The sequence below is a fragment of the Ambystoma mexicanum genome, chromosome 3p (genome assembly GCF_040938575.1).
Source record: "Ambystoma mexicanum isolate Mex_15411 chromosome 3p, UKY_AmexF1_1, whole genome shotgun sequence".
In the NCBI taxonomy this organism is placed as follows: Eukaryota; Metazoa; Chordata; class Amphibia; order Caudata; family Ambystomatidae; genus Ambystoma; species Ambystoma mexicanum.
The window spans coordinates 350,085,489-350,101,711 of NC_090925.1; the positions used below are offsets into that span (position 1 = coordinate 350,085,489).

Genomic DNA, 16,223 nt, shown 5'->3' on the forward strand with positions numbered 1-16,223 from the left:
CTTGGCAGAGCCTCTTTCCCACTCTCCATCTCACACTTGTCTCTGATGTAGTCTCTGTGACCTCTGCTCAGCCTCGAGAACAGGGCAACTGGTAAATGTTCTTATGCTAAGTAATACAGATGCTGCAGGCAGAAGGAGCGCTGCCGGATGCTTAGTATCAGTTTATCAAAGCCTTTGATCGGCAACCTTTAATCAGGAAATCACGAAGGCACACATCCGTGAGCTGCACTTTAATTCTTTCCGCATCACCAGGGACGTGGATGGGCACCACTGTTGGGGTAGGGGCAGGGGCTTATCTTGCGGCAAAATAGGAGACCTACTAGCCCTGTGGGTCCGGGGGCCTACCTCCAATGATGGGCCACTAGTAGGCTCATTGGGGCTACTGGCCTGGCTCACCTCGGGCATATCGTAACCCAGACATACATGTCAAGAGGGGCACAAATAGCCACAGGTGCTGAAAAGAGAATGCCCCCTCCTTTAGACGTGTGCCTCCAGGCTGGGGAGAATATTCTTTTTAGGGGGTGCACCAAGCAGTCTGGCAGCCAGACGTACCACACAGGGAACAGGCACAACATGGTGATATGGGCGCCCGGCGCAGTGATGTCATCACATAGAGCCGGGAGGAGCATGTCGAATAGTTTGCTCCCCTCCCACACCCCCCAACCCCCTTAGAAGAGCTTTTGCTCGGGGGGAGTTCTTTTGTCGTAGAGTGTAGGGGCAGAACCATTTGAGGCACCTGGTGTCAACAACTTCTCCAGAGTCGATAGACTTATTAACCTACCCACCAGGCTCTCTGTAAGCATCTTTTTTTTTCACTCAGCCTTCAATTGACAGACAACCGCCAATTTAATGCACCAAAGAGAAGGCAAAACCGTGAAAAACTCCTTCCACTCTCATATAGAGAAATCGTGTATTTCTACATTAAAGCCAATGCAGTTTTTTTAAAAAACCTTTCAGTTAAAACAAGCTAACAAGTTAAATGCGTACCTTATGAAGACAATCTTGCTATTTAAGTTCTAGAAAACAAAAGCATTTCATTTACTGACACGTTTTGTCATTTTCTGTAAACACAGGTAAACTAATGTTCTTTTTTTTACTTTGGCACCACAACCTCCAAACCTACATTTCTAGTAACACAATGTGCTAATCGTCTTGTAGACCTGGCTAAGGGTCATTATTGCATAGGGCAGGGACCGTTTCTCCACTTATCCTGCTGCGGCGAACCTTGGAGCGGGCCATAATCCTGTGATAATAACCTCTCTCTGTCTATGAGTATATAAATAGTACATTCCTACCATTACCTGGCGGAACTGCTTGGTTGACTTCTGACCTCTTTCTGTCTCCTTCACTAGCTGTGCTGGGCCATGGAATGAAGGTACCATCCTATGCCCATATGCCATGGAAGAATACCACTGTTTCCAGCTCACAGGTGGGTGTAAAAACACAATGCTAAAGCACTTTACAATTCCATCCTATGCAAATACTTTACCCCAGCATGCACACCCCTACACATGCTCACACCGCTCATTACTCGCCTATCTGGGCTCCATACACACAAGTTGTGCACTGCTGGGTCCCACAGGCAAAAGCCTCCCAAACCACTGGTGAACCCCTCTTAATGGCTACAGTACACTTAATGCTCTGCAAGCAACGCCACTAAGGGCAATCATGAGAGGAAGTGTCTTTAGGATGTTTGCACAAAGATTATGTGATATGGTCCGACTACCTAAAAAGATAAGATCAGAGCCCCCAGATCACTGAAAAGTAGAGTCTGTCATGAGCTCCAACACAGATGGCTTCCTGGTATGATAGACACAATGAACAAAGTGTCCTGAAGTGGAGGACCCTCCTGTTCCCTACACACTCTCCAATATTGGAATAACCAGCCAATGTTAAGGAACCTTACTGAATTCAATATATATCTTAGAAGAAATAATTCAAGTTCAGTCTAATAGTTTAAATTGATCAAGAGTGAAACAATCATTTAATTGAAAAATATAAACAAAACGATTTCCTCAAAAGGCTGGCTCAACGCATTTCGGGAATATTTCCCTTCATCAGGAGCAATTCACGTTTAACACTTCAATAATCCATATTTCATTCTATAATAAAGAGATAATAAACCTCATATTAGGGGAATGCACTCAACCATAATTAATTATTTGGTTGTATAGAGGTAATTCATTTACCTTGATATTGGGGAAGACCCTTCTAAATAAGTGATCCGTAACTGAAATCAATGAAGAAAACATCCAAAAGGAGTTCAATCATAATAGTGGAAACATAGATACAACTCTAGTGAGGATCCAGTGTGATGGATTAGACAGTATTGTAAGTATCACTAGCCATGAAATTCTAGCCCACGCTTACCTCTAAAAATGAGAAATGTGCAGGCCAGTGTTTGGGACATGAGCAAAACTGGAGTAACCTGAAAAACATGATTTGCAGAAGGCTATATTAAGTAAGTAGCCAAAGACCCCATGTGCAAGAAAGGAGATCGAGTGTTAGGAGTAAGTACGCTTAACAGGATGTTGTGACAAACGGGTGCACAGAAGCGTTGTGTTTGGCATGCACTAGGTGTTCAGACGCAAAATGGCTGGTGTAAATAGTAAGATGTGTCATCATGTAATATGTGATATGTGATGATGTAATCAAGTGATGCGTATTGTTGACGACACAATGTCAACATGACATAAATATGACCATTTTCTCAGTATAAGTAAACAATAAAGAAAGATATTGGATGATATGAGAAAAACTTTAATAAGATGATAAGAAAGTTATTACATTTATGTAAGAAAAATCGATTATGGTAAATTAGTTCAATTTATTTTTTATTTGTTTATTTATTTCGCGCCGAAGCATGCAGGCATCTAGGCGCAGAAAAGGCCATCACATACGAATCAACTGAATACTAGTGTCTTCAAACATTTTGTGGGACGCCCCCAGATTCTTTTCCTTGCGCAGGTCAGCTGGTAACTTGTTCCAGGCCGAAGCTGCTTTGACTGGAAAAGATTGGCATTTACCTCTAGCACACTTGTTTCAAGGACAGGTTAGATACATAGCATCACTAGAGCGGGTAGCGCGTGTAGAATTTTGCTGTGTACTTTTCTCACTTTAATATGGTGGTGCCAGACAGTAGAGACATTTATGTGTTCGAACATTGACTGTGAACAAGATTCTGGCTGCGACTGGCAGCCAGTGCAGGTCCCTTCTACGTGTAGAAATATGTTCCCTTTTGATACTCCTTTAACGGCGCGAATAGCATCGTTCTGTGAAACATGAAGTTTTTTTATACAGCCCTTACCTGCACCACTCAGCAAGGCATTGAAATATTCGAGCCTCATCATTCTAGCTTCTCTTACCAGGGTTGTTCAGTTTCTTATAGAAACATATGGCTTAACCAACCGCAGCAGCCTCAGATGATATTGGGACGTCTTCACTACATTATCTATACGTGCATTCGCCCCCATGGAGGCTTCGAAAAAGACTCCCAAGGTGTTACCCTTCTGGACTACCTCAATACGATGGGTATCGATGATAAATCCTGAATACACCATAAGTAATCAAGGCTGTCTCAGAGGTGGCATTTTCCCAACAAACATTTGACCTTCTATTTTTGAGAAATGACTTGATCCATTCTGAGACCTTCTTTGGAACAGCACCATGTAGTGTCCAAAATGGTACCAAGTTTATCATAGTTTACAAGATCGAAGGCTGGTAATAGGTCTAATAACATCAGCAGCGCCGATTTCCTTTTGTCAACGACATTCAGCATCTGGGTCTGCAGATCTACGAGTGAGATCTCGGTGCCGTGGTGAGACCTGAAGCCCGATTGTCTAGAATGAAAGACAGCTTCTTCTTCCAAATATCTTGTAGTTGAGCCGTAGCAATTTTATCAACGGTTTTTAGTAAAGAAGGGACATTCGTAATAGATCTGAGGTTACTGTGGGTCCTCGGGTCTTGACCTGGTTTCTTAATCAGATGAGTATCTACTACATTCTTGATGTTATCTGGAACAGTTTTATGAGCAAAAGTTGCATTTGTAAATGATCTTTGACGGAACAACGTCCCCGGGACATGTTGTTGGGTGCATTTTCCTTAATTTAGTCTCCATTTGATGCTCCAAAATGGGCTTAAATGTAAACAAAGATTTTGCAGACGCCATCTAGGACTTTATCTATATCCAAATTGATATCCATTGTCATACTATTAAATATTTTGGAGTGAGCTTTCTTAATTTTATCTGCAAAGACTGATTGTACCGCTGTACAGTCCATATTCGTCGGAGTAAAAACATCTGACTGAGCCTGGGGTTTCTCTAATTTACTAAGAATGTTGAACAGCGTCACTGCCTGACTCTTCAATCTGTGTGTTAAAGTAGTCTCTTTTAGCTTCACAAATCTCCTTCCTATATATTTTTTGAGGGATTTCCACATGTCTTTATTTTCCTTTGTCTTGTCTTTTGCCCAACTGCATTCTGCTTTTCTCTTCTCATGATTATGTACAGTAAGGGCAGAAACAAACCAAATTAGGTTATTACGTCTTTCTCTGATGGTCTTATTTTTTTAGGAACCACTCAGTCTAAAAAGTAGTCAATGAATGTTCATAGTCTGCTGCTGGTGTATAAGGTGAGTCAGCATCTGAGGTAGCCTCCATGAGTCTGAGCATACAGTCGCATAATTCACCTATCAGCATATTGTTAAACGTTCTACTGGAGATTTTGTTTAAAGTTAAAGTAATCTGTATCGAAACAACAAAGTGAGACATTATAGCGTTCCTCCTGATGGGTACTAGACACAGGACCTTTTTGTACCGTATTCATAAATACCTAAGGAAACCATGAAAGAATCCAAATGAAATCAGTTTTCGAATAATTTCATAAATAACATAAACACTTGTTAGACAACAATCAACTTCTGGATTATAGGTGTCAGGTATGAGCATATCAAACCGATATGGTTGAAAAAAAAACAATGTCCATATAGTAGTAACCTATCATATATATATATATATATGATAGATTACTACTGTAATGTGTATATATATATATATATATATATATATATATATATATATATATATATAGAGAGAGAGAGATATTTAAAAAAACAATTACCCGATCTTCAATGGAACCAGGAAAAAGTTGCCGGAATGCACTCCTTAGAACAGCACAGAAAGCCACAATGACTCTCTACAAAAAAGACAGGAACACCAAAGCTCGCCCAAACTGACTGGTTGTGATCAAGCGGCGAGTTGTGCCACGAAACGCTTTAACGTCCCCAACGCCCATCTTTTCTATGCACTTTGGGAGTGCCACACACTGATGGCTTTCTAAACTTTTTTGCCAAGTTGTAAGGCATCAATAAAGAAGGTGCATTTTTACCAAATCATTATTTGGTTTCCAGACTTTTTTATTTCCATGGATATGGAGAGTGCTACTCGCCTAGCCTGATGTTTATCAGTGCCCGAAGAGATATATATATATATATATATATATATATGATAGATTACTACTGTGATATATATATATATATATATTTTAAAAAAACAATTACCCGATCCGCAATGGAACCAGGAAAAAGTTGCCGGAATGCACTCCTTAGAACAGCAGAGAAAGCCACAATGACTCTCTACAAAAAAGACAGGAACAACAAAACTCACCCAAACTGAAAATCCTTTATTGTATATAAGTCAGCATGGCAAGGAAAACTGCAAAAACGACGCGTTTCGCAGTAGCAAACCGCTTGATCACGTTGGGTGTGCAAGCATGGAAAAGGTGACTTTATAAAGACTCATCAGTCTCTATCCCCTTGAATGCGAATAGAGTGTCTCCGTTTTGAAGCTTGATGCTTCTTTTGATTCCAACAAGGCAGACATCTTTACACATGCAATTTGTGGCATAATTACTGGAAACTGGTGCAGAAAAGTTCAAAACTCACTGCTTAATATTTGAACAGTATACATTTTCTCAAGCAGTGTGAACAAAATGTAGAAAATTCATGTAGCAGATTCTTGCCAGAAAATGTTTGTGCATAGTGCACACCATTTACCATGATCAGTTACCACCTTTAATTTAGCGTGCAATAGCCATCCATGCATGTCATAGATGCGAGCATTGTGATATGGCTCAGATTATTACCAACTATGTGTGCAAAAGAGTACGCTGTGATAAGTTACCCGTTGTTGCTGCTAGTACAAATAAGTAGTACACATTTCAATGGCCTTAATATAAATATATATAACAGAAATTACTGGCCACACTAATATGGAAGTGTCTGAGGACTGAGGCAAGCATCAATAAATAAAGTGCTTAGTGCAAGTACAAATTAGCATAGTAAACAATTTGACTGGTGCAAATATGCAAAGCAGCTTCTACCTGGGATGTATATTCCTCCCAGTTAGATATGTACAAAAGGATAAAGTGCTTAGTGCCTGTAAACATCTCTTGTAAACATTCTGACGTGTGCAAACCTGCAAAAAAGTAATGGCTATATATATATATGATGCTACCACAGGAGCCGACACTGTAAAGACTAAAATGTAAAATAGTGTGCTCTTAATTTTGTTTCTAGACTACTAGAATCTCACATACATATGTTGTCTCCACAGTCAAGGGCCTCGTGCTCAGTCCTTAAAAAATGTATCTATATATAGCAGTTTGTTAAAAATAAATATATATATAAAATAAAACGTGAAATATGTTTGTTTGTTCCTCATACAATTCCACACCACTCTACCAATCGGCACCAAATTCTGCACAGTTACCTTTTAGGGCACTCCGGACGTCACTGGCTACATGACATGTGGACACCCCACCCGTTCCCTGGATTTCAGCCCCTGCATGCATGAGACGGGTGCCTGGAAGCAGCGAAGATATAATATAGGAAAACAATTGAAATTCAGTGAAAAAACAATAGTTGTTCAGCCCATGAGAACATACATGTCATAACATCAGGGATTTACAGTGAGATAAAAAATGCCATCTATAGGGAGAACTCGAGTTGATGATAGTTGTCACGTCCTAGACACGCTGAATTTAAATGGCTTTGTTGTGATAAATCGGATCATCTAACTCGGTCTTAACTAAAGTGTTTTTACTGAATTGTTATAGTGAAACCTATAAACCATTACACTGATAATAGCGTTTTTACTAATAAATTGACTGGCAGGCAGCCCTCCAAACAGGAACATGTAGGGCAAATTCAACCAATGGTCCAAAAGTTATTATGCCCAGAAAGGACATTTTTTGGACAGAGCCCATTCTTTTTCCATTAGAAATAGGAGCTTGCTTTTAACAGACACAACGCGTAAGCCGTTGGATGGATTTTCACTAAATAAGAAATAAGTTGGGCGCAAAGCATTGCTTATTGCCTTTCTTTTGGTTTGGTGTAAATCAGTTTCAGTTTTTTTAATGAAAATATGATGGAGAGGTGGGTGCCCCGGTACCAGACCTCTTTTATATATCTCCCTTAATGCAGAGGCTTGAAGTTGTGGAAGTGTTTTTTTAAAGTAAAATTCCAGTGGTGGCTATGTTTTTTGTGAGAATTTGTTTTGAACGTAATGGAAAAGAGAAATATTGCAGACAATGTATTTTGTTTGTAAATTTAAAAAAAAGTAGTAGGCTGAAAGAGAAGTGGCAGGTAGCTGTGTATTACACACACCTGGTATAATTACAGTTGTAATAACGTATTCTTTTGAAGTGTTTGATGCTCAGACTAATGAGGACACCTGTCATGTAAGCAGCCCTTTCACAACAAAAGGCTACACATTTTCTGTGTTCTATATGATCGAGTAAACCAGCCCATGCAATGTAGAGATTCTCTTGCCCTTTGAAATTCTGTTGAGGTATTTTATTTGAAACTTTTTATCTATTGTACATAGTAACGGATACATGTATGATAGATACAATAGGGTGCACCTTTCAGATGAACGCACTCATTGAGGCACAAAAAGTGTCATGGGTATGTCCTACATTACCGCTGCATCCAACTTCCCTTTCCTGGTCCCCATTAGTACTCCATGGTATGGCCCTTACCTCCCTCTTCCTGGAAGCCCATTAGTAATCCATGACATTACCCGCATCCTGCATCCTCATCCCAGTATCCCATTAATAATCCATCATCCCACCTCACACACATCCTTGTCACATTCCATCACGTGCATCCTTGTCACATTCCCCCATGTGCATCCTCACCCAATTCCGCCATGTGGATCCTTGTCACATTCCCTGCATGCCTCTTCCTCAGTTATGTGGGTGCATCCTTGTTCCACACCCTCTTTCTCTTCCTTGTCCCATTTTGACCTCCTCTCCCACATCGGGTGACAAAGCCAGGCACAGAGCATAGTCATGCCTAGTCCCCAGGTAACCTACCTAGTGGCCATAGGACATATCCCACTGCCCACACACGTGCATTGGCAAGAGCCCCACAACGTGTGGCTTAAGTAGACACTGATAACTTTGTATACAACATCAATTATGTTACCGAAATGAAACATTTTAGTACTGCAGATGGTGTGATACAGCATAACAAATTCTTGAAATTCAATGACAAAACTTAAGTGGAAGTGGCATTCAAGTGTCAGTTTAATGCAACACAACCCTTGGAAATCAGCAGTTGTCGTGCGGTGCGCCACCTTAACTCCAAGCCACCTTAACTTTGCACAGCCTAAGAGCACACCGATGATATGGCTGATTACATCACCTATGAAATCATCAATGGCAACCCTGGAAACCAGAGAACTCTTCTCACATCACCAATGACATTACTTATGACATCGCTAGAGCTTAAATGTCAGTATGAAAAATTCATGTCCTTTATTTCACTTACTTGGGAAACATGCTACACGTTGACATCTGCTGTGTGCTTCCAATGGAGAAATATACCTTTTAAAATGTACAAACTCTGGTTGCCTATAGAAGTACAAAGAATTGAAGTTTTAATATACAACTATATCAACTTCCTCTGTCCTAACTATCTATTGTTCTTCAAACATGTAGCTATAATTCCTCAAGATTGAACTTTGTTGGTCATTTTACCGAAGCATTACCATTTTCCATGGTGCAGGGCTATGTTCTCTTTGGAGAAACAGTCGTTCATTGTAATATACAAAACGAATTTGGTGAACTGTTCCCTTGCTTTTGTGATAATATCCTTCGGTGGAATGCTGCAAAGTCATTGTTACACTACGCATATTTCATAACCAAACTTTGAAACAGTAGGTTGTCGTCTTTTTAACATGTGACTGTTTCCATACAGAAAATCTTTTGACACATCCTGAAGGCCAAAGTTATTACTTTTCAAATCGTTTGAGTTTGCTACTTAGTAGAAATGACTTTAATGCAAAAGGTTTCAATTAAAGAACAGAGAGATTCAAATAATGCACTGGAATTTCTTTGATTAGGAGACACTTATTACCGTTTGACTCACGACTGTTACAGCCTGATGGCTAAAACATGACATTATTTGAAGCATGCAGAGAAAGGAGTGAAATTAAAACAAAAAGCAATTGGGTCCCCCTGCATACCTTTTTTAAGTATGTAGTAGTATTTTCTATTTAAACATTGCTTCTCTCTCACTTTTAGTTGTAATTTGGGCTACAAATGGTGCCCTCGATATCATAAGTGAGCGACATAATTGATGTCACCAATAATGTAATCAGTGATGTTATCAGTGTGCTCTCGTTTCAAGTGATGTCATCAATGATGACATAAGTAATGCCAAAATTGGTGTCATATATGATGCCGAAAGTGATGTCATTCTTGATGCCATCAGTGTGCCCTTGGTTCCTGTGATGTCATTAATAATGACATAAGTGATGATGTATGTGATGCCATGTCTGATTTGATCAGTAATATCATTATTCTGCTTATGGGCTGCGCAATGAGGCGGCTTGGCGTTAAGGTGATGTAGCTTCCATCACCTGATGAATTCAAGGAGCTTTACTGCATCAAACTAGCACCTTAATGTCACTTCAACTATAGTTTGTCCACTGAATATGTATGTATACATATATACATATACACATACGCATGTGCACAAGCAAACACACATATCCACATATACAAATATATGTTTATAAATATGAATATATGTATTTACATGATGTCTGAGAACAGATGCAAGTGATGTCCTGCAACTTACTGATTGCCTTTTTTACGGCTACAGGGATATCTGATATTGACGGCAGATATGCAGTGAACACAGCTGGATCTGGCGGGCTGGAAAATGGCAACAGAGAGCTGAAAAATACAGATGATCACAGAATTAATGAAACCCAAACTCCCTCAGTGTCATTCATCAATTGTCCTACACACTTCGACATCTTCAGAGAATCTGCCCATGTCTTTACAGCTCCCATTACAGATCTGGAGAACGGCGACCATTGTATCATCGCTTTGATAACTTCAAGACATGATGCCTATAGGTCATTTTTCTACAGGACCTTATCACCAATGTGCTAACATTGCAGCTGACAACCAATGTCTCCTAAAAACTCTGTTAGTCTAGGTAATATCTGGGGTGTACCCCAATACCGCAGGGCCCTCCAGTGAAGGGTTGATGCAGATTCCTAGACCGGCCCCTCTCACCAGGCCTCAGAGGAACCAGATGCTCTTGATGATTCGGTACCAGAGGTGGAACTCAAGACAGCAATGGTTGTGAAGTGTCAGGAGCTGGTACCACTTATAAAAAACAATCATCAAGGTAGTAATAGAAAAAAATCAGGGACCGTAGAGATGGCAAGCAAAGCAAAATACAGCCACTCAGTAACATTTTAATTTAATTTAATTTTTATCAGTATGAGTTTGCTTAAAAATATCATACTGCAATGACGTGTGAAATATAACACACATTGATGATAGCAAATTCATACAACAATATAATCAAATGTACAGCATGTCTATTGTAAAAAAACATCTATACAATGAAATTCACACGATACACAGTCAATTTCCAGATCAATGTACTATATTAGTAAACGTGCAATGCTGTAATCGTTAAGAGAGAATTAACATTTATGATTGAAAGTCCCATCCATAACCCAAACTTCCTATCACTTAACTATAATTGACTCTTCATGGGCTTCCAGAAACCCAATATAGACTAGATGGCGCCTGCTCCTTCATACATCTCACCCAGAAACCTTTGATAGCACAATGTTGTTCAATCGGAAAATAAAATCTACCAAAGTATTTGGTTCTGGATTTCTTAAGGGTCAAATTGTTTATCATTAAGTGACATAACAATTCTAATTATGCCCCCCCCCAAAAAAGGTGGCAAATCTGCAATGATCTTGGAATCTTGTGTCAGTCACCTAACAATCCCAATTATTTCAAAAGCTTTAGTCAACTTCACAAAATACCTACATTTCTCACAACATTGGAATTAAGCCAAGTAAGGTTGTACTGTTTATTCGAATGGAATTGTGATTATGCATTTCGCGACATCAAATTCACTTGCAAGTAAAGTGCATTCTTACTATTTTCCAATTTCCAATTTTGGCATTTCCCTTTACTTCCTCCTTTACGTCCTTCTTTAACTATGTAAGAGAGATAGTGCCACCAAGGTCAAAATCAGTCTTATTTAAGGTCTGGTTATATGTGTGCATACACTAATTCCCTGACTGCTTCTCTCATTTAAGCAGATGAAATTGCAATCTCAACTACATGTAATTGCTAATAATACTAGCACTTTGAATCTATTTTGATATAAATAGCCACCAGTTTAATTCTGGCCAAACTAGATATAGAAGCAAAGCCTAACTCAGCTGTGTTATGTTGGAGAGGGTTCCCCTGTGAAGTCCTCAGAGGAGTTTCCTCCAACCTATCTAACCAGGTTGGATAACTTGTTGCCCACAACTCTGCACCATATATAGGACTGTTGGCCAAATGTTAAATTTATAAATAATTATTACCACCCCCTAAGGTACCCCTGTGATGTTCCCTTGTGCCCCACCCCTCTTGCACACAAGTGTTGCCTGTTTTGCTTGATTCTTCTACCCTGCTCCCCCTCAACCTCCTCCAGCCTACTTCTGCAGGAATCTGTGCAGATACATTCTGGTTTCACCATCACCGTCTTGTGGCATATGCTGGATTTGACTTTTATGGACTTATTCATTCACGGTATGTCACTCTTTCTCAACTCTCATGCTGGTCTTCCTTTGCATCTTGTTCTCATGGTGGCCCTGAATCATGCTGTTCCAATCTTCATCTTGTATCCTGGCTTGCAACATTATGTGTTCCTACTGACTTCTGCAATTGTATGCACTCTCCCCTCTTGCTTCTCCACTCTTTTTGACTGCTTACTCTCTGTTCTCTCCTCCTTTCTCCCTTTTCCTATCTCCTCCCCTCCTCCCCTTACTTTCTTCTATGCACTTACTCTATCAGAATTGTCCCTGGACCTAAAATGATAGCAACCTCGTCTGTTTCCTCCACCCTCCCAATACTGTTTTTTTCCTCCCCATCCCCTCTCCAGCACTATCTGAAATGTCGTCAGGCCTAGTATGATAGTCGCTTGTTTTGTTCCTCCCCTCCCTTTCTGCACACCTCTGCCTCACCTTTTGTTTTTCTCCGGTTCTACCAGAAATGTCGTCAGACCTAGTACGGTAGTCGCCTGTCTGTTTCCATTTCCAAAAAAAAAAGGAATAATCAGGATGAAGAAGATCCTACAAGTAAGCCAGTTGTGCCGTGCATGTATGTTTATTTTACATTGACACAGTCCTTTTTTAGTTCATTCAACAATTTATTTTACAGGTCTTTCGATAAGCACGAAAGTTTTTTGGCATCAAACGGACAAAAGTGATTGTGAACGGTGGTAACACGGGTTAAGTGTCAACCTCTGATGTATTGAGGTTAAAACTCCACACTGAAGTACATTCCCTGTATAGATGTGATAGAGAAAGAACTATCAAGCAGGGAAAGTATACCTGAGGCTTGAAAATGGCCCCAGGGTTAGTTCACACAAGGTGTACACAACAGATATTTACACAACATACACAAGGGGGAAGATACAGTTGTGTCACGGGGATCGACACAGGTGTGTTTCGGCCAAAACATGGCTTGATTGAAGCCGGTCTATATGCTGGCCTTCGTCAGGAAAGGCACCATTGGTGGTGCTGTCCGTTGATTCTGTGGGTTTAAGAGAGGCAGTGAGGATCTTCAAAAAGGGGTGATTTAATTAATTTATGATAGTATTAAATACTGGGCAAATTTGGCCATGGTGTTACATCTCATGGTGCAACTGAGAAACGGCTTACCTGCTGCTCCGGTGGCAGTGGCAATGTTTCCATTTCCTTCCCACTCCCCCCACCCCCTTCCCTTCCTTATCGATGTCTTAGCTCTTGCACTATCTGAAATGTCGTCAGGCCGACTACGATGGTTAATTTCACACATCCTTACTGCTCATGGCCTGTAAGAATGTCATTGTATTTTCCCTTGTTCCCTCCCTTGCATTGAAGCGCTTTGAAACACATTGTGTATAGGCGCTATATAAATAAACTATCATATCATATCATATCAATGGTAAGAGACCAAAGCTCCCAAGAAATTAGTTGAATCCTCTGAGGGAATAATAGATTCTTGAAGTTTAATCCACCTTAATCAAATATCACCCTCAGGTATTTGCAGTCTCTCATGAGCTCTAATTAATTTGAAAAAACAAAACCCACTTTTTATTTTGGTCTGACTGGTTTGATGAAAAACACATTCGTTTTTTCTAGTTCAAATGTATTTTAATCTCGGTTGCAATAGTGTATTGACTTATTATATCCAATTGTGCCTGGAGACCTCTTTTAGTAGAATCAAGTAGGATCAGATTGTCTGCATGCAACAACCAAGAAATGCATTGCAAGCCAAACTTGGGGGGGGCTGATCTTACTTCTTCAAATACCTCTGTCAGGTCTGTGTTTTATAAACTGAATAAACCGGCAGCAGGAAATAAGGGGCTGGAGTAACCTATTAAAACGTTCTTAGCACAAATGCCAGAGTTAAACAATTGGCTATCGTAGTCAGTCTTTTTCTAATACTTGTCTGGAGCAGAGACAAAATATTATGCACCTCTGTCCACTGTTTCAACTGTTGCAGTGATAGTTTGGTAAAGATCTTCCCCATGATATTGAGTAAAGCAATCGCGAGCATCTTCTGTGGCACTTTTTTGTGAATGGGTATTAGTGCACTCTCTTGCCATGACACAGGAATTTGCCACAACCTTACTAGGATTGCCATTAAATCATAAATAATTTGCATCCACTTTAACAGAGCCGCTGCGAGTAGGGTCTTACATGCACTGTGTGAACACAGCCATTGAAGATTTAATTGTTTTATTCATAGGTGTTGTTTTTTCCCACTGACATATCCCTCTGCAATCTTGGTATGAACTGAACTTTCTGAGCGACTAATTTAGTGACATGCCATTCCAAAATATGTTTTTCTCATTCATATTCAGAAATACGATTCAACTATGCAAGGTCACATTCTACCTTGTCTTTACTCATTACTGCCCACAATTGTCAAGAAAGGTTAAAGACATCATTTCTTGCTGTTGCTTCTTCAGATTACATCTTTTGTAATTATTTAGCCAGTTTTTATTAGTTATCTTTATTCATATATTTCAGTTTCTGTAAAATAGTAGTTCTTCCTGGTTCATTAAATTCTGGATTTTACATCTCATGTCAGCCTTCTGTGCCTTAAAACCATCATTATATAAACCCTTTGCAAATGCATTATGTCTTCTGGTAGTAAGGTTTGTAAGGTTTATCAATATCTGTGAGGGGATGTTTTTACGGTCGCTATTAGCTACTGCTCATAATTTACCAAAGTCAAATATCTCCCTTCATAATTTCTGTTATATGTCTTAACTTTCGCTTGGACCATGTAATAAGATGTTTTGCTCGATTCACAAAAGCCCATCCTCTGCCACTTTGTGTACTGTCCTTATGGAATACATTATCCAAGTGATTTTTAAAGGCAGTGGTAATTTTCAACTCTGGGCTGCATGTCTACTTTTTATTAATATACAAAATCATAATCTCACACAAATAAGCCATAGATATTAGAGGAAGCTTAAATCGCTGCATGACTGTGTTGACTTAGTACGTGATTATGTTTTCCGTTTCTATTGCAGTTGAATGTAAGCCCTGTATTGATATTTTTGGAAAATCTCAATAAAAATCTAACTGAATGAAGGAAATGTAAAATATCAATCGACTATGTTTGCTGGCCAATAAAGACCTTATTAAATCTATTCTTTAACAAAACAAAGTAGTTTGTACTTTCTCACTCCCGCTTCCAATTTTGAATAACTCTCCTGTGATTCAGTTCAAGGGAATATAGCATGTATGTATCCTGCTATACTGCTATGGTCAGCTGGTTGATTCAGGTCAAGGGAATCTAGCATGTATGTATCCTGATATAATGCTATGGTCAGCTGGCTGATTCAGGTCAAGGGAATCTAGCATATATGTATCCTGCTATAATGCTATGGTAAGCTGGCTGATTCAGGTCAAGGGAATCTAGCATTAATGTGAACGGCTATAATGATATGGTCAGCTGGCTGATTCAGGTCAAGAGAATCTAGCATGTATGTATCCTGATATAATGCTATGGTCAGCTGGCTGATTCAGGTCAAGGGAATCTAGCATATATGTATCCTGCTATAATGCTATGGTAAACTGGCTGATTCAGGTCAAGGGAATCTAGCATTAATGTGAACGGCTATAATGATATGGTCAGCTGGCTGATTCAGGTCAAGAGAATCTAGCATGTATGTATCCTGATATAATGCTATGGTCAGCTGGCTGATTCAGGTCAAGAGAATCTAGCATGTATGTATCCTGATATAATGCTATGGTCAGCTGGCTGATTCAGGTCAAGGGAATCTAGCATTAATGTGAACGGCTATACTGATATGGTCAGCTGGCTGATTCAGGTCAAGGGAATCTAGCATGTATGTATCCTGATATAATGCTATGGTCAGCTGGCTGATTCAGGTCAAGAGAATCTAGCATGTATGTATCCTGATATAATGCTATGGTCAGCTGGCTGATTCAGGTCAAGGGAATCTAGCATTAATGTGAACGGCTATACTGATATGGTCAGCTGGCTGATTCAGGTCAAGGGAATCTAGCATGTAAGTATCCTGCTATACTGATATGGTTAGCTGGCTGAATCGGCATCCAAAACTCCAGCAAATATCTACTTTTTCACCAAATACCTTGGGACTGTG

The 16,223-nt window shown here is 39.7% G+C and overlaps 1 protein-coding gene across 1 annotated transcript in view; it reads left to right on the forward strand.

The window, feature by feature from the left end:
• Positions 1-15,259, forward strand: part of LOC138580434 (bactericidal permeability-increasing protein-like) — a 708,711-nt gene extending 693,452 nt beyond the window's left edge. The window contains exons 16-17 of the mRNA XM_069650974.1: positions 1,353-1,429; positions 10,170-15,259. Coding sequence (XP_069507075.1) covers positions 1,353-1,429; positions 10,170-10,202 — 110 coding nt within the window. The 3' untranslated portion in view covers positions 10,203-15,259. The remainder of the gene's footprint in view (positions 1-1,352; positions 1,430-10,169) is intronic.
• The last annotated feature ends 964 nt before the right edge of the window (positions 15,260-16,223 follow it).